General features: G+C 34.5%; 1 protein-coding gene across 1 annotated transcript; it reads left to right on the top strand.

The window, feature by feature from the left end:
* Positions 1–14,340: 14,340 nt before the first annotated feature.
* LOC132609670 (uncharacterized) lies at positions 14,341–19,204 on the top strand. Its single transcript, XM_060323760.1, has 2 exons — positions 14,341–15,222; positions 18,717–19,204. Exons 1-2 carry the CDS (start codon positions 15,157–15,159, stop codon positions 19,020–19,022), a joined length of 372 nt encoding a protein of 123 aa, XP_060179743.1. The 5' UTR covers positions 14,341–15,156; the 3' UTR covers positions 19,023–19,204.
* The last annotated feature ends 1,150 nt before the right edge of the window (positions 19,205–20,354 follow it).

The following is a 20,354-nucleotide window of genomic DNA, read 5'->3' as shown; positions in this document are numbered from 1 at the left end:
AGCCCTAAATATATCACAAAATATTTTTTTTAAAATGCAAAAATAAGGCAAACGCATATACATGAGACTATAAATGTGCACTTAAACCAATAAATACTCGCTAATCGCAATTTTGCAGCTTTCAATTAACTCGGATTTTATTTTACACTTGAATAATTAAAAAACAATAACTTTAACCAATAAAAATCCTTAAAAAAAGAAATTTCAAATTAAGAAATTTCTAAGTTCAGTATTTCAAGTGTAAAAGAAATTTCAAATTAAGAAAACTGTAAAGCCGAGAAGAAAATCCTTAAAAAAAAGAAATTTCTTAATTTGAAATTTCTTTTTTTAAGGATTTTTATTGGTTAAAGTTATTGTTTTTTAATTATTCAAGTGTAAAAAAAAAACCGAGTTACTTGAAAGCTGCAAAATTGCGATTAGCGAGTATTTATTGGTTTAAGTGCACATTTATAGTCTCATGTATATGCGTTTGCCTTATTTTTGCATTTTAAAAAAAATATTTTGTGATATATTTAGGGCTTGTTTGGCCATGAAAATTGTGAGTGTTTGAAAAATATAGTTTTTGTTTTCAAAACAACTGAAAAACTTGAAAAATACACTTTGAGTAAGTTTAAGTGTCTATCTGGTCACCTTATAAGTTTATATGCCTATCTTACAAAACATGCCAAGTTTAAGGGTCCATCTGGGTATTAAGCCTTTTAAATAGCGTTATTATTTGGAGTCTTTTACAAGTCTTATTTTAAATAACATTATTACTCTCATTCAAAGTTTTAACAACATTTATAAGTCTCAGCGTTTCCTTTATGAAATTACTATATTTTTCTACAAGTTAGTTCAAATGGCATTATTATATTTTTCTTTGAAATCTTAGTAATATGTACAAACTTTTTTTTTTTTGAAATTTAAACACTATATTTGACTTTGATTAATTAACCTAAGGTTGGCCGGATAACCGTAGTTAACGGATTCTAAAGGATGCCTAACACCTTCCCTTTAGGATAATATAGAACTCTTACCTAGAATCACACTGATTAAGCAGACTATCAACGAGGTTTAGCTAGCTTTACCTTAGTTAATAAATTAGGTGTCCTAATTCACCGTTAAATTAATTAAGTGGCGACTCCTTAAATAAAACAAATAGGAATCACCAAAATGTTGTACTCTAAATTAACCCGGTTAAAATGGGGTATAACATATACATCATGGTTCAAGTGTCTAGGGTTTAGCATGAATATACCTCGAATCCTAAAACTTGGTGTGTAATCATGGAATACTGAAACATGGGGAAGAACAAGGATGTTCCCACACATGGATAGCGCCTACATACCTTGACTTCTTGCTTTTGAGCGTATCACAATGTCCTTCAATCCCTTCAACTTTAATCTATAGCAATACAGGTCATAGGGATTCTATATTAGCAACAATATTCATGCTTTGATCATCTAAGCATTTTATCAAACACTTGGTGGGCATGAAGCTCCACAACCTTCATTAATGGTGTTTTCTTCACCCAATCCCCATTCTATTACTTCTAGCTGATTCTACAATCTCAATTAGATGTAATTAACATCATTCTTCATCACCCACATGAATACAACAATCCCAAGTCAACAATCCAAAAACTCTAGCATAGTTCATATAATTCTCTTTATCAAACCCATTTATTATTCTCTCAAGAATTCATCAATTCACAACTATAAATGATTAGGGAGTAGAAACATTACCTTTTTGAAGTCCAATCCTCTTAAATTCGGGTTCTAGGGTTTCCACATCCACAAATATGTTTCAATCATAACTCTATGGATTAGAAGGGTTTTGGGGACTTGGATTCATCCTAGAATCATGATAAAACTTACCTTGGAAGGTTCTTGAGGTTTGGGACTTGGTTCTCTCTGAATTTAGGGTGAGTTTTCGTGAATGGGATGTTGGGGAAATAACCCCAAATCCTAAATATAACAAAAAAAACGCGTAAACCCGACTTTTTGACCCGAAATCTACCTGTTTCGCGATGGGTCCGCAATGCGGGTGCATCGCGCAACACTCTGCAGCTCAAAACTCAGAGTTTCGCGATCGGTCCACTAAGTGGGGCCATCGCGCGCTCTCTCACGCGCCCTCACGCGCCCCGAGAAGCGACGGGTGTCGGTTCTGCACAATGTTCGGTAAAATAGGCATAACTTCTTGTACATAGCTCTGTTCAAGACCCATAATATACCGTTGGAAATCTATTTCAAAGATCTACAACTTTCAAGAATGAAATTTTCCCAAATTCCTTACATATTTTTCCGTATACTCATTTTAATTGAGACATAGTGCAAACTCACTTGCAAACATGCCCCGTGGAGTGACTTCCAACTTTGCTTTGCCCAAAGACATTTCTTATGACTTGATTGGTTTTCAAACACTTCCTATAACCCTCATATTGGTTTCATTATATTATCATTTTATGAGTCAAACCTTCGCCCAAAGCTACGAGGTGTTACAATTACTTCCTCCATCTCAAAATATTTGTCGCATTTTTCATTTGCACGCTCCTTAAGAAGGCATTTATAAGGGTAGCATTTTGACTATTTTACCCTCTTAACATATTTAATGTAATCTCTCCTCAATAAATATCTACTAATGATGAGAACTTCTTAAATGTTGCTAATTAATACAAGGGTAAAATGGGAAAGAGTTACTTAATTTTGTCTTGGTTAAATAAAACGACAAAGATCTTGAGATAAATATTTTGAGATGGAGGAAGTAAGACCCAAATTTTGAAAAAGCTTATGTGTGTTTTCTCAAACGGTCATTAAGTACATAAGTTAACTCAAAAAAAATATACCACCTTTTAATTAGACATTGCTCAATTGAAACATGTAAGGGGTTTTCGCTTTCATCAAGTCACTCATAGTCATAGAGAGCAAGTGAGCAACGAGCAGTGTCTCTTGTATTGTACTCCATCTATTCCAATATAAATGATTTTTTAGCACTTTTATGATCCAAAATGAATGAATTTTTCAAAATTAAAAAAATGTATTAATTTTTTTTTCAAATTATCCTTCTCTTTAATGGATTTTTCATAATCAAATCCGAACATTGACTATCTCTAATTTAAGAAAAGTTTGGAAGGAATAAAAGGATAATATTGACAAATTATCCTATAATTAATGCCCTTAATCAAATTTCTTAAGGGATGTGCCACACCCGAAACATTAATTTATTTTGGAATTGAGGGGAACTATATTTAACACATGCGCGCGCGCGCACACACACCCACTAGTCTCTATGTTTGTGCTTTGCATGAATATATTTAGCGTCAAATACTACGAAATACGTATTTGAGATAATAAACATTCAAATGCATATAAATTATGTAACAAATAAATAGAAAAATAATTTTTGTGTGAAACTTTAAGTTGGATGACTTTTACTCTTCAAATACAAAAGCAATTTCTATGTGATAAACTCAAAGTTGAATGTCCACTGATGAAATTTACTTGTATGTCGTCTATGTCTGAAGTGTCTGTAAGTTATATTATTTTTCTATTAAGCTAAATACTTGAATACAAGAACAAATAAGAAATTCATTTGTTATCTATAAATATTAATGGAGACAATTGTTTTATCATATATGAAAGTAGTGTAATTTAATAATATTCTATTGTTAGTTAATTAGAAATCAAAATTCTAATTATTGGATAAAATCTTCAAGATTATACCTTTATCCAACGTCATTTACTCTATTCGTTGTCTTGAAATTAATATTTTACTTTAGTTCATATTCTATCTTTTAACTCCAAAGCATATAAGGTAATATAGAACTACCTAAACCTATCAAAATATGGTTTAATAATTACTTAATCGTTTTCTATGTCAGGAGTAAAATTTTAACATGGACGCATCAATGTTCAATCACAAAAGTAATCCTAGGCAATTAAGGCCACTGATTGGATAAATCCCTTAAAACATATAGAAAAGGTTCTCCAATTAATTATATTTGGAATCGAAATTGAGAAGTAGTATTTGCTTTAAACTCTATTTTTATCTATGATATTTTTTCTTTTTACCAAAATAACCAATAGAATATGATAGAATTAGACTCAAAAAATATAAAAGTCGTTCAATATTTAAAGGATATTTTGGTCAACCAACATATATATTCATGTTTTTAATAATGTAGAAGAAATATAGAAGATAGATGTAGATATATATATTCCTTTTATTCTAATTTTCCTATTTTTATCCTTGTAAATAATTGAGCAAAAGTTATTTTTAGTAGTTGTGCGAGGAATTAAAGAGATCCAAGTGTAAATTATAAAAGAAAATAGAATAAGCTGTACATATGACGAAAGTGTGCATTAAGGCTTCATGAGAGAATAAAAATTTTGGTCCTTTACAATTTTATTTTAATTTCATGATCTTTTTATAAGAGATCTGATCTGAAAAAAAACACATAGGATATTTGAAAAAAATCATATTCTTCTATTCAAATGGTAAGAGGGTAAGAGATCTCGTTTTCACTTTAAGGCGGTAAAGCTCTCTAATCACTTTACTGTCATTGTTGGTTGAACTGAGCGTTATTAGGTTATATGCTGTAATTGAAGGTTCTACTCCATGGAATTGCAGAGGAAAATCATGGGTCAGTAATTTGCCAGAGTCGATTCTAATTCACATACTCTCTATATTGTCTACTTGATTTCATGGCTTTCACAAATAGAGAGCTTCATTATTGGAGCTTCCGAAAATTCAGGGTCTGCCTGAAGCGTTATGTTAAACATGTTGATTTATGGCTACATTTCGCAACCAAACTTGCTAATGTTCAACATTTTGCTCTTGAAATTAACAGTGAGATAATTGACATATATATGAGTTTCCTCAGTTTGAATATGAAAATAATTTCTTGAGAAATTTGGTTTTAAGGAATCTCAAGCTGAACCCTACTGGTAGTGTAAACTGGAGTGGACTCATTTCTCTTTCAATTGTGCAGCTGAAGGAATTTACAATTGGTTTCATGGAAAAAATATTATGTGGTTGCCTTTATTTGGAGTGCTTGAAATTAGATCAAGTTTGGGGCATTCATCGTTTGGAAATCAGCAGCGTCAAGCTGAGAAAATTGATCATAAATAAGTATAACTACTTCAATCAGCTTGAAATATCTGCCTCCTTTATGCAAACTTTGCAACTTTTGGTGCATTGAGGTTTGTTCCTACTATTAACTATCCCAAATTCAGATTTTCTTTTTTCATTTTTCGACTTTCTATGTGCTATTGAATTTATGAGTTTAGTAATATTAACTGTCCCACTACTTAGGATGATCTAACAATTAAGTTGGTAAACTAAAGAATTACATTCTCATGGCCAATTTGGTTGGACGGTGATAGGTGATTGAAATAAGATGAGAGGTGAATCCAGGATTTGAAGTTTATGGGTTCTCAAGAATCTCAAATTTAGATATAATAATAACCGATTTCTTTTAGAGAAATTGTATTACACAATATAAGAAGAAAACATGAAATTACATAAATATGAGGGACCTGGTAGTGTCTACAGGCAACGACAAAATGGTTTAAAAAGAGAAACAAAATAAAGATCATTTATAAAATAAGTGACCTAAGGGAATCGGTCCTCGGCCAGTGAGGGAGCTGAGATTTCACTGGTTCCCTCCTTACCGCTAAATCAATAGCATTCTTTAGTGGGTTCCCAGCTCAAATATTTCTATTTTCAACGGGTTTCATAGTGTAAATACAAGGTTCGGACAAAAGTTAGTGGGTTCCGGGAACCCCACACGATATTGTTGGGTACGCCCCTAAATAAGATCTTTTGAACAAAATTTTGGATGATGAACTGTGAAAGTGAAGTGTTTGCAATGAACATTACAACATGTTTAATCATGAAAGTGGGTTCTTTCGAACTGTTCAAAAGTCCATATTTGGATTTCTAGACCAACATTGAACACTTTGATGTGGCAAAACCAGTCATATAGTCCAAGTTGTTTTTACGAACTACTTAACAATTAGCATGTCATTAATTAAGTGTGTTGCATTTCCTTGTTTTGACATATTAAGTGTGTTGCATTTCCTTGTTTTGACATATTTGGTTTATAAGTGTCTTTCCTTACTGGAGTTAAAAGGTAGATAGGCTCCACCATCAAGCTAGAAATTCCCAAAACTTGACACAGCCTTGGAACAGTTGGACTTCCCTGGGGTTTGTAGCTTTCTGCAGAGTTCATCTAAGCTTGAGACATTGCTCATTGACTGGTGCAATCACAAAGCAAGAGTAAGTTTCGTTTAGAGCTTTACTTTTGTTACTTCATGTAATTAATATTTAAAAACTATTAGTGGAAAAGAAGATCATATGTATCAACATATTTCTGAACTTAAGTACTTTAGGCGAAAAACTCATAAAACTTATTATTCGGTTTCATGTAAGTCGTTTAGAAGAACTTTCTTTTTCTCTCAGTTTGTTTTCTTCAAGTTCAACTTGAGTTTTGTTTTCTTCAAGTTCAACTTGAGTTGCTTTAAAAGAATTTCATGTTGTCACTCAAAATTGAATATATGACTAAGCCAGTTCTACAATTAACCTTTTTTAATTTGAAGTTGTAGGAAAAAATGTTTAACAAAGGATAGTGCTCAAAGGATCGGTTCTTTTGTTCAAATAATAATAATAAAAAGGGGATCAGCTTCAATGAAGCTTTTACCATTTTTTGTTTTTTTTTTACATATAAGTAACATTTGCTAAGCACTTGACATGTTCTCTACATCTAAATTCGTAACGTATTTTTTAAATCCACAATCAAATCTTTTACTTCCATCTAAGGAGAATAACTATTTAATAATATGACGGATTATTTTCTGTAGGACCTGTTGTCAAGGTACGCAAACGAGGATGAACAGAGCAGGAGGTTCAAGACACATAATTATAACGGCTCTTTGCTACATTTGAGGACCATCAAAATCATCAACTTTGATGGACCACTAATTGGAAATAATTCTGTAGTGCCATGTGTGAAATATTTGCTCAAGAATGCAACAGTGCTAGAAATGTTTGTCATTGCTGCCAAGTTTAAAGGAAGTTATGTGTCGCAGGATTATGTTACACAGGAGTTTCAAAGCTTTCCTAGATCCTCTCCGCACGCTTCAGTTGTCTTTTATTGCTGATAGTCTTCTATGGTTTGTATTGATCGCGACATACTTAACCGCCGTTGCTTTATGTTTGAAACTGGTTTGTAGTTGGTAGGATGGCTAGAATTGTACTCGTTAGTAGTTCTTCATGTCTAAGTAACAACGTTTTTTATTCTCTGATCACCATATAAGAAAGCTTACTCTAAATGTTTTGTGATTTTGTTGCTCCCAAACGCACACGCAAGTATATGCGGTCGTACAAGTAATATAGGATTTTTAAGTCCAGATATCGATCCCACATAAACTTATGATTAACTGTTTACTAAATTAAACTATTGCTAATTATCTAAACAAGAAGTAAAATTCAAAGTTATATTTATAAACTAACTAAAAGTAAAATAAAACAAATGATGAACTTTAACCAAGAAAGAGTGGATTTTTATCGGAGAAGAGATAGATCTAGGGCTATGACCACTAACAATCTAGTTGAGTCTTTAAATCGTTCTACCTATGGGTTACTAGTTGACGGGCTGATGTTAACTTTATGAGTATCTTCCGAGTTGCTCATAAGCCTGTAGATGTCACTATAATGCCTATATTCCTATGATCGTCAGAGGTAACAAGAACGCATTTACTTCTCCGTATTCAACTAAGCAAAGCTAAAGGGTATATTCCTATCCTCATTAGCGAAACGAGTAATCGAACAAGCTCTATTTATTCTTATTACGCATGCAAATTCCCTATCCCTCGTTCAATTCACACGCTACAGATAGTGTCTAATTAGTGATCAAGTAATTAAACAATTAAGCACAAGAATAAATAAGCAACCCAAAAATATGAAAATTTAATAGATAGAAACAATAATCACACGTCAACTTTCATGTTTGTGTCAAAACCGTAGAACCAAAAAGTTTAGCTCCACATAGACATGGAGGAAAAATAACAAATCATCCGAATAAAAATGTCAAAATAAGTATTACAGAGAAGAGAATATAAAACCCTGTAACTTCGACCTCCACGGCGGCTCCAAGCTCTCTCTAGGTCCAAAGTTCTGAACTAAGGGTTTTAAATCATCTAAAGTTATCTAGAAAATCATGTAGAATATGTATTTATAGAGTACTAAAAGGCCTGGGCTTTAAAAAATCAAATCCAACTCTGACCGAGAAACAACCGAAAATAAGCCTAGCGCACCGCCCTGGGCGTCGCCCCAGGCAGCGCACCAAGGCAAATTTCCAGTGATTCAATTTTCGCTGCCAGGTACGTTTTTTTTCATTCTCAAATTCAATTTCTTCACTTTTCAAATCTGCAATTCTTCCCTTTTGATTGGCCAGGTACGAACTTCTTCTTCTCTTTTTTATTTTGTATAATTTCCTCAATCATTATGCATATCATTATGTCTCCCTGATGTCTCTTCCTCTCTTTCTTCTTTCTTTTGTTTCTTCCACTTCTTTATTTAATTTTGCTCCAAATCTCTTCAATTTTGCAATTCTTTATTTCTACAAAATAAAATATAATATTAAGCACAAAGCAATATAATTCATACTCAAAAAACAATTAAAAGTATTAAAATGTGAGGCAACTAATAGCTAAATATATGCATTTTTAGGCCGAACATCAGATTTCTACTTCATATTTGCTGAATCTTATCTATAATTTGAAAATCATTTTGCCAAGATAGTAATTCAAGATTCATTACGACTTGTTTCTTTGGCCTATGTTACTTTTTATTGGTGGACAAGAGACTTTAAAATATTTGTCATTGTGGACATTGTTAGTACTTTTTCCTTCCGCGTCAATTAGAATAGTTGCCCTCTCCCAAGTTTATTTCTTTCTAAATAAAGAATTGGAAGTCAAATGTTATGGAGGTCGTTTCCTCTGGTAGTTCTCCTCACTGAGGAAGGTGCTAACTTGGATTACACAATAGCATTAGAGTATACTGGTCTCCTCAGAGCAACGCTGGATGGGCACAAATGTGTAAGTTTCATACGTGAGCCAATTGATGAGTCAAAGAGTCTCAAACTTGCAAACATTGCTTATATAAGTCCCATATAAGTCCCTTGGCAGTCAAGCAAAGAATGAAACAGAGTAAAAAAGGGTTGCTAATCAACTCCGACCAAAGCATTTGATTGTTAATGGATTTCCTTTGAAGCCTGGAAGTTATTGGTATCACAAGGGAATCTGAACTTTGGGGAAAGGTAACTTTGTTATTGAAGTTTAACGAATTATTCCTTGTAATCCCTATTGAGAAGTAAGAATCTTAATGCAACGTTGACTTCTTTTTAACAGGAAGGAGAGAAACCTGATAGAATTGTGAGTTCAAACCTTAATTTTACTGGGAAACTTAGTTCTCATGCAAGCAATGGAACTCAAAGTGCTGATGATATGTCCGTACATACTACAACTAAGTTTCATAGAACCGTTACTGTCCCCTTTTTTAATGCCAAGCTAATGGGCACCTTCTATTTACTAGCCACAGTTTATCACTTGAAGTGTTCCTGTTTGTAAGTGGTGAAGCATATTCCCTCTTTTTCGGTCAATTTTATCCCTTATTGTCATGCTGCATCTCTTATGGATTTCTTCAGCAAATGTTAATTGCAGCATTGATTTTTTGCTGACCCTATTACCGCTGCAATCATTTGTTGCTGGCTTGTCCTCCAAAAGTGTTGGGTGGTTTTACTGAAAATAACAAATGAAGTGCATATTTTACTATAATAATCATGATTGTTGGTTTTTCATAAAATCTTGGAAATAATTTGGGGAATTAGTAGTTGAAAGATTGTCTTTCTCTTGATATGTTAAAGTGAACAAATGAAAGTGAAAATTTATTTTTAGTATAATGGACAAGTAAAAGTGAACGGAAGGAGTAGAACTGTACATTTAACACTACTTAATGGGAACATGATATAAACTATTACTAATATAATATATACTGAACATAATATACTATACATCAGATCTGTACATTTGACTGCCCAATAGTGAACATGATATAAACTGTTAATATAATATATACTGAGCATGATATACCATATATTAGATACACCCTATAGTGCTTCCTTATTATAATAATAGGTAGTATATTTACTAGAATGAAGAATTTGTAGGGACTAATTGATTTTATTAAATACTCCTCGTATGTAGTCATACCTTATTGAAGGCAGAAATATGACCGATCAGATTCAGTTTCTTCATTTGCCATACCTTATTGCAACCGGTTTGGCCTTACCGGTTTTAACCGGTAACCGGACCAGTTAGACCGGAACCGAAACGGGAACCGGTAGAACCGGTTAACCGGTTCCGGTTAACCGTGTAATGGTTTACCGGTCCGGTTCCAATATTTTGGAAACCGGTTAAACCGGTAAAATCAGAACCGGACCGGTTAAACCGGTTTAACCGGTAAAAATTAAAAAAAAAAAACGAAAGAGTCGTTGGGCTTAATGGACCGTTGGCAACGGTCCATTTGCAAAAATGGTCGTTGCCAAACGGTCAGTTTTTTAATTTTTGGCCCCCAAATTTTTTTTTTTAACACTTTAACCCATCCCCACCCCTATATAAACCCTTCTTCATTTTCATTTTGATGCACATCAATTCACTCTTCTTCATCTTTCTCTCAAATCTCATTCTCTCAATTATAGTTACTTTGCAATAATTAGCCACAAAGTCTTATTATAGTTTCAACTTTCAATTATTAATTTTGCAATTATAATATTGTTGGTGGAGTTAGTGATTTTGCAATAATCCGAAGTAGCTTTGGTGGATTTGCAATTCTAGCTGCCTTCACTTTATTGGAAATTAATCCGGCAATTTGGTACCTTCGTTCCAACTCTATCTTTATTTTTCGCAATTTAATTCTAGCAATTTATTTTTCGCAATTTAATTTACGCAATTTAATTCTAGCATTTTAATTTGTTGTAATTTATTTTCTTGTGATTTATTTGATTGTGATTTAAATTAATTTTATTTAATAATGTCAAAGAGATTAAGACGTGGTGCCGGTAGTAGTAGTCGTACTGTTAGGGGTGCGCTTAATGAGGAAACATTTGTGGAAGAAACACCTAATTTAGGTATTGATGTTGGTGGAAATAATCCACTTTTAGGTCATGAGGCAATGCAACAACATTTTACCGACACTTTTAATGAAGACTTAGATGATGATGATGATGAAACACAACCCCCCAAAAATTTCATAGGAGATACATGTCCTGCACAATCACATACACAAGACAAACCGCCTAGAACTCGTAAGCCAACATCTAAAGTTTGGAAATTTATGACTAAGAATAGGGAAAAACCAAACAGCTACGTGTACCCTATGTGGACAAGTATTTAGTTTTAAGCAAGGAACTGGTAAGGATGGTGGAACGGGTACACTAAATGGTCATATGAGAACCAAACATATGGATATTTGAGGAGAACAAACGGGTTCAAATGTGGGGGGGATTCAAATGACGATAGACCCACGAACCGGTAGAAATTTTAAGTATGACAAGAAAAAAGAACACGTAGAAATAGCTAAAATGGTAGCTTATGATTGTTTACCATTTTCCTTTCCCTCGGGTTTGAGATTTGTTACTTACATTCAACGTTGTTATGACCCGTTATTTGAGGGTATTCCTAGAAGTACTTGTAGAGCCGATGTTATAGATTTGTTTAAAAAATATAAATTTTATTTGCGCCATGTATTTAATTCTTTAAATTGTAATGTTTGTCTTACCGCTGATTTAGGTCTTAGTATTAACCATTTAGATTTTTTTGCTATTACATGTCATTGGGTTGATGACAACTGGGTTATGCAAAAAAGAATTATAGCTTTTTTATATGACGAAGGAAAAGGTCGTCACGATGGAAAATTTTTAGCCGATTCAATGTCTACTATAATGAGATTTTTTAACATTTATAGAAAAACAATTTGTATTGCTTTAGATAATGCTTCTAATAATACAAAGGCAATTGGTCTTTTAAAAAGAGAAATAAACCCTTCTCTAAGAAATATATTTCATGTAAGATGTAGTTGTCACATTTTAAATTTAATTGTTAAAGATGGTCTTGTGCATTTTGATGATTCTGTTCAAAAAGTTAGAAATACTGTTGCGTTTCTTTTTTGTAATGCTAATAGGGGAAGAATTAGAGATTTTAAGAATGCTTGTGTGGAAAATAACCTTAGATCTAGGAAAATTCAAGTAGAAATTGAGACTAGATGGAACTACACTTACATTATGCTACAACAAGCATATGAGTATAGGATTCCCATACAACAAGTTCACAACAAATATAATACTGATAGTGAGGATTGGTTAACTTTTAGGCATTGGGAAGATGTTAAAGAATGTATTGAACTCTTAGAAATTTTTTATAATGCAACTCTTGCTTTTTCTAGACAATTTTATCCCACGGTAACCGGAATTTTAGCCTACTTAGCGGAAATAGCTAGAGTTTTACAAGAGTATAAATATAAACTCGATTATCAAGTGGCTATTTTTGAAATGATAATCAAATTTAAGAAGTATTTTTTTCCCATCCCAACTTTATTTATATTGGGTTCTCTTTTAAATACTTGTTTAAAAGTGTCTTATACTAAAAATTTGGTTAGTCAAATTTATACATTTTTAGAAATTGAAGAGGGAGTTCAACCATCTTTAGCTGAAGCCGATCTCGCTATTGATGATGAGTTTAGAAGAGTTTTTACTCATTATTCTAGTTTGGAAGAACGTGCTACACCCGTTGCTCCACGCCCTACTACTTCTCAGAGTAGCAAAAAGGGCTTGTCGAGTTTAAAAGTTTTACATTCACAGCCAACTTCTTCTTCTTCTACTGCAAACTTTGATGAATTTAACTTTTATGTGATGCAGCCAAATGTGGATAACAGCCAACTGGATAAGGTGGACGTCTTAGCATGGTGGAAGAAGTACAAGGCAAGCTATCCGGTACTTTCAAGAATGGCTCGAGATATCCTTACGGTTCAAGTATCAACCGTGGCTTCGGAGAGCGCATTTAGCCAAGGAAGACAGCAAATTGGAGACCATAGACATTCATTATCCGGCTTTAGCTTGCAAGTACTAGTGTGCATTCGAGATTGGATTAGATCGGAGCGACGCAACCAAAACTCAGAAGCGGAGCAAGGCGAAGAGGAAGAAATTGAAGATTTGATAGCTAGTGGACCGGACCAAATGGAAGACTTTGAAGATATTTCCATGAACGAATATGATGTGGGGGAAATTAACGAAATGATTCAAAATTGGTGATTTTATTATTGTACTATTTTTGTATAACTCATGTATTATTTGCAAGTTAAAAAAAAAATACAACTTGCAAATAAATGTTATCCAAGAATGAATAAAATATATGGCTCATTGAGCTTTCTTCTATTTACTTGTGTTCATATTTTTACTTTTATTAAGTTATGAATATACCTAAAATATACTAAGAATATACTTATAAGTATATTAAGTTATATAGTATACTTAAACATATATAAGTATATATAGTATATAAAGAAAAAATAGTATATATAGTATATAAGTATATATAGTATATATAGTATATAAGTAAGTATATATAGTATATAGTACATATATATAAGTATATATAGTATATATTAAGTTATACATATATATATAAATATATATAGTATATAGTACATATATATATTAAGTTATACATATATTTAGTATATATATATATTAAGTTATACATATATATAAGTATATGTAAGTTATACATATATATGTATACGAAATGCACTATTCTGTATTGCTGACTTGCTGTTAGTCAGTAAATATTTAAACTTTAATTATAAAGTTGTATAACATATGAAAATATAGCTACAATATACAAATAAATACTATAATATATATATATATATATATATATATATATATATATATATATATATATATATATATATATATATAATACAAAAAACAAAAAAAAATAAATTTTAAGCAATCCAAACCGGACCGGTTCCGGTTTGGATTTTAAAACCGGTAAACCGGAACCGGTTAGGCGGTTCCGGTTTTGGAACCGGAACCGGCCGGTTTCCTAACCGGTTCCCGATCCGGTTCCGGTTGGAACCTGTTAACAGGCTTAATTTTGTAGGAATACGGCCATATTCAAATGGTTTCTCATTTATTGATTTGCCTTGTATATATTTTATATTATGTAATTTAAATAACAATTGTAGATCATGTAATATTATACTTATTCACTAGTATTTATGAAAGTCCCCGCATTAGTTGATTGTACACAAAAGGCTCAAGTCTCAACTTTACCAAAACGACAACTGAACCAAGCCAAATCGAGATTATTTTATCTAAATTTGATTTAACTGGTCTTAAAATCAAATACAATGCCCTATGAAATCCATTGCTATAAATCTGCCTAGGCTGGCAATTTATGTATGTTTTCGTAAATTGATGAGACAACTCCACTGATCTGTCAAAATAACTCATTAATACCACAAACCCATTAAGACGCCTTATCTACCGGAAGGAATATGTTAAAGATATTGATTTATGGGTACAGTTTGCAACCAAACTTGCTAGAAAGTTTTGCTATTGAATTTCACTTTGTCGATGGCATATATGATTTTCCTCACTTTGCATTTAAGAATGCGTCGCTGAGGAATTTGGTTTTACGCAACCTTGAATTGAACCCTTCTGGTAGTGTAAACTGGCCTAGTCTCGTTTCTCTTTCAATTGGGCACCTGGATTTGACATAAAGTGCCTTGGAGAAGGTATTATCTGGTTGCCCTAACTTGGAGTGCTTAAAACTAGATCAAGTTTCGGGCATACATCGTCTGGAAATCAGCAGTGCCAAGCTGAGAAAATTGATCATAAAAGACTACTATAATTGGAATCATGACCTTTGGCTTGAAATATTAGCCCCATTTATTCAAACTTTGCAACTTTTAGGGCAGTGCAGTAATGTATGTGTGCCACGTAAAAATGTACCTTCACTTGTCACTGCAGTCTTTCGTTTAGATCGTTTAGGTTTTCATTTTGATGAGGAAGACAATGATGACGTAGATGCCACCTTGGAGAAGCAGTATAGCAATATGAAGGAACTTCTTCACAGTGTTGCTCATGTCGAGAATCTTGAATTGAGTTTCTGGTGCATCCAGGTTTATTCATACTCTTCACTATCCAAATTTCCGTTTTGGGAATTTTTATTTGCTATCGAATCATCAATTTAGTAACACTAACAATTCCACTATGTAGGATAATCTGATACCAAAGTTGGTAAGTACTAATATTGTTGAACAGTGGTAGGAGAACAAAACCTTTTGAAAACAATTTTGAATGAAGAACTGTGAGGATAGAGTTTGCAATGGACATACTTATTAAGTCATGTGAATGGTTTTCCGAAGTTCTTAAAGTCCATCTTTAGACAGGAGTTCTTAACTGCATTTTGCATCCTCTAGATGTTGTTGAATGAAGTTCTACTTTTTGCCGGTTAAAGGAAACACCATGTTTGGATTTTCAAACCAACCTTGAACACTTTTTTGTGGCAAAACACAGTTGTATAGTCCAAGTTGTTTTTATGAATTATTTAACATTTTGCATTTCATCTATTAAGTATGTCGTATTTTCTTATTTTGACATATTCTGGTTTATCTATTTGGCTTATAAGTGGCTGTCCAAACTGGAGTTGAAGGGGTGGCAGTTTCCACCATCGAGCCTGAAATTCTTAAAACTTAATGCAGCCTTGAAACAATTTGACTTCCCTAGAATTTGCAGCTTTCTATAGAGTTCATCACATCTTGAGGCATTGGTCATTGACTGGTTCCGTCACGGTCCAAGAGTGAATTTCCTTTATGCCTCCATTTATGTTACTTCATATTATAAATATTAAACAACTACTAGTGCAAGAAAAAGATGATATATATCCACATATTTTTGATCTTAAGTACTTGAGGAAAAAATTCATTTTATTTAGCTTCTAACTTGAGGAGACTTAGTCCCCTGTACATTGTTTCCTTAAGAAAAAATAAAAAGCTTAAGTATTCATTTGTAATGTTACGGGATTCCTTCATTGTGCCTTGGCGCCCATAACCCTGCACGCCCCGAGCGGGCCGAGCGAGTCCCAGCCCATAGGCAGTGCCAGCCCACAGGCAGTGTCAGCCGTGCACCGACATGGGCTCCGACGGAAGGGAGTCCACAATTATCTTAGATATGTTGCATTGCATATCCTAAGAGTATCAAGGAAGTTTAGCAAGGATCTGAGATGAGCCCACGGGTCGTCGACGGATGAGCGGCCCCGTGTGAGCCTGAGTGTCAGTCCCGAGCATTTCCGAGCTATGGATGGAATCTTCGGATTTCGGGTGAACACACACTTCCTAGGATGTTATGGAATGTGCTTATCAAGTTTGGTATCATTTGAACATCATTTACCTAAGGGCTTGACTTAGCCAAGGAGCAGTGTCAGTGTCAAAGCTTCCTAAGGCTATATCTCATTCCATGAGCATGGGGATGAGATGAAACTTCATGGACGAGTTAAGGAAGTCAAGAGAAAGAGTTAGGAACAGACGGCGCCTCATTTGGAGTTCGAATCATTGAGAAAGGCCAAGTGTGATTCTCGAGCAGAATCATGTCCAGTGCTAAAACTTGGGCTTTTCTTTTTAAAGCATATTTAATGGAGGCACAGGTGTATCAGCTCAGCCAGCCTCCTCCGTGCGTGCCACCATCAAGCCGCACCAAGTTAGCAACCTTGAGGGCCTACCTAGGCATCCCCAAAGGATCCTAGGTACCCATACGAGTTACGCAACTCTATGAGCGGCGCTCGGCCACAGGCCAGCGTTGGGCGCCCAACGAGGGCCGGAGGCTTGATGTATGGACCGACCATGCCTTGCGGGCTATCCTTGGGAATGAGAAAGCCCTCTGTGCCGATTGAACACTCGAGGCACCTCTCTTAAGAGCCTCGTGTGTTGACTTGTGAGCTTGGCTTAGGTTCAGCCTCGCGAGCAAGGGTCCGTTTGCTTAGATGTGCAGTCGTAGGGCGGCGTTGCACTGTGCAAGATGGAAGTATGTCGCGAGGGCTAAATTTAGCCATGCCTCATCGTAGGCATACTACAAAGGACACACATGAAAAAGGCCAAGGATTCAGGAGTTACCCTACTCGGGCGCCGCACCGGCCACGTGCACAGGCACCAGGCTAGTGTCAACCTTGTGGATTGGATTGTGCGCGCACCAGCGACGCTCAGTGCTAGGCGAGGGACTGTCACGTCCGTAGCCAACCCCAGGGGTGCGTGCAGACAAAAACCCAACATATGAAACATGCCATAGGGGCATACTAGTAAGGCAAGGCCAAGGCCTTGACATCGACCCAGCGGCACTGCTGAAGCTAAGCCTCCGAAGCCATGGGCACAAGGTCGTTCCATGAGTCCTGGGACTATCATTAGGCTGGATCGTAGTCTACCTGGACTACGGGCGCCGCACGGGCCATTAGTGTACCGCTGACACTATAAAGGAGGCGGGCCGTGACAATAAGCTTTGGGCTTTCTTCGAATTCTGAATGAAGGTAGCTACCACTTGTCTACCCTTAAATATACTGTAGCTTCTCTTGATAGTGAATTAAAGCTTTAAGTGTTCATTTCTGCATTCAAATAAACAGCCAGACCAGGCATCTGTGTAAATGATTACTTTATCTTGAATCAACTCTTTAATCTCTTCAACAATAGGTTCATACTGCCAAGAAGGTTTTGCAACTCCCTTGCCAGCATTTACAATAAGTGAAGAGTCGCCTTCCACCCAAAATCTTTCTAATATCATGTTTAAGATACTGTTTAAGCCCATAGAAAAGAATAAATGCTTCAACCATATTTTTTGTTCCATGGCCTAGTGGGACTAACATATGCCATAATAATATCACCAGAAGAGTTCCTCGCTATACGCTCTAGGGAATGTGTTCAAATTCTTGAAATTTAACGGCTTTGCAAGGATTTCAGAATCTGCTTTTTAGTCTTAAAGTTGATGGTTTCTATCTTTGCTAAATCTTTTGCAGCAATGTGTTTATTATTCATTTTATATGTTAGACGTCTATATGAACTTTTTTGTTCTCTCAATTTATTTTTCCTCAAGAAAATTGTTCAGCTTGAGTTGTTGACAGAAACTTCATGTTATCCTATCAAAATTGATGAGTTTCATGTGGTATATTTGAGTTAAAAGAAATAAAAGATGTGTCTGGAGAGGTGTAGGGAAGGCAGTTGGGGAGGTGCACAACTTTTTGGCTTTCTCGTTTCTATGAGCTTAAAGATGTGATGGAGCAGTTGTAACATCTTTCTGTATCTTTGCAGTACGTTCTTGATACTAGCTTTAATAAAAAACTTTATCTTGATTATAAAATAACTTGATTCGATCAGTAAGCCAGTTTTCCAATCAACTTTTTTGTAGTTGTAGGAAAACTATGCTTAACAGGGGAGATAAAGGATCAGCTTAAATGAAGCTTTGAAACGTTTTTTGTTGTTGTTTGCATGTTCCACTTTGTAACATTTGCTTAGCACTTGACATATTCCTTGAATCTAAAAATTCATCTCCTTCTAAATTTTATCCACAATTAACTCCTTGGTTTTCTACCTGAAGGAGAATAACTGGATAATACAACAAATTTTTCCTGCAGAACCGGCTGTTAGGTTACACAAATGAGGATGAACAGAGCAGGAGGTTTGAGACATATAATTTTGACTACTCATTGCTACGTCTGAAGACCATCAAGATCACTAACTTTGGTGGACCACTGTATGGAAATAAATCTCTATTGCCATTTCTAGAATATTTGCTAAAGAAAGGAACAGTGCTAGAAAAATTCATCATTGCTGCCAAATTTGAAGGATGTGATGTGCCTCAATATTATGTTAAAATGGCCCAGGAGTTCCACAGCTTTCCAAGTTCCTCCACACACGCTTTAGTTGTCTTTTCTTATTGATAAGCTTTGGCCTCTATAGTTTGACTCCGTTGCAACTTACCTAACTGTTGTTACTTTATGTCTAAGTAACAATGTGTTTATTTTCTTATCGTCATGTAAGATAGTTTAAATGTTTGTTATTATTATTCATACTGTTGAGTTGATCGCGTTCTATTACAATGAAAATTTAAGGCTGAAAATCATTTTGCGAGAATAGTATTTCAAGATTCATTACATGTCCTAGGACTTGTTTCTTTTGGCCTATGCTATTTTTAATTGTCGGAAAAAATATATATATTTATGGACTTGGATAGTGAAAGACCTTAGGAAGGAAGCAAAGCAGCGGAACCTAGTGCCAGCATGTATGTTATGGGTATTACAGAAAGAAAGAAATAGCATGTGTTTTGAAAGAAAGACAAAAGTCGCTTGTGACTGAAAAATAATAATCTGAATTTAGTTGCTTTTTGCTGTAAACTGAAAAGTCTATTGCTGTGATAGATTTTACATTCAGGGGTAGCCTGAGTTGTACATATTTTTGTACTTACTGGAATGATCTGTGCTCGGTCAGTTATACTCATTGTCTGCAATTTTGCAATTTACGGGGAACACGGTTAGTCTTTTCTATCTCATAAGGTCGGTTTTTTTTTTTTTTTTTTTGTTGCAAATTTCTTGAAAGACTATTAATCCTAGTTCAGAATGTTGTTAATGTTAATGCAACTTGACCTTTTTCACAAGGCATGAACAATTTCTTGGAGAGTTCTTTGTTTCAAGAGAAAAAACTCAAATATACCATCGAACTATCAGAAATGGGCTATCTATGCCACTTGTCAATAGTTGGGCATAAAAATGTTGTCGTCATTACCATATTGGGTCAATATTCCATTATTCACTAACGGAACCCTACTACTATCAAATTTTGCCCCGTTTATCTAAACTCTTCATTACTTCCGAGACACCCATCCTTCTCACCACCTCTCACGAGTGGCATATGTGAGTCATTTTGTTAAGTGGTAATTGAGCTTTTTCGTAAGCCACACCACGTCCCAACCGCTACAACAAATCAAATTTCACCATGAAAAGACATAAATACTCTTAACACATACTCATATGTACTTTTCATACCCAACTATTCCCAACTATACCTCATTATGTTCTCTCTTCTAAACTTCTCTTCTTCTTTTTTTCCTGAAACAAACTGTAGAATTAATTGTTCTTGTAACAGTTGTCTTCGACAAAAGAACTATTCAACATTAAAATCATGAAAATATTAGATAAGATCAACAACGTCTCAAGAGATGAACTAGTTATGTTATCTATTGAAAAGGAATTACTAGTTACTTTGCATCTAAATAA

This window comes from Lycium barbarum, chromosome 9, assembly GCF_019175385.1.
Source record: "Lycium barbarum isolate Lr01 chromosome 9, ASM1917538v2, whole genome shotgun sequence".
NCBI classification, from domain to species: domain Eukaryota; kingdom Viridiplantae; phylum Streptophyta; class Magnoliopsida; order Solanales; family Solanaceae; genus Lycium; species Lycium barbarum.
The sequence above is the reverse complement of the archived record's forward strand: the minus strand, read 5'-3'. Positions and strand labels throughout refer to the sequence as shown.

Excerpts from the sequence above, each read along its gene's own strand:
- LOC132609670 (XM_060323760.1), top strand. The coding sequence starts at position 15,157 with ATGAAGGAACTTCTTCACAGTGTTGCTCATGTCGAGAATCTTGAATTG. Across the intron at positions 15,223-18,716 it reads TGAGTTTCTGGTGCATCCAG|AACCGGCTGTTAGGTTACAC; the intron begins GTTTATTCATAC and ends TTTTTCCTGCAG.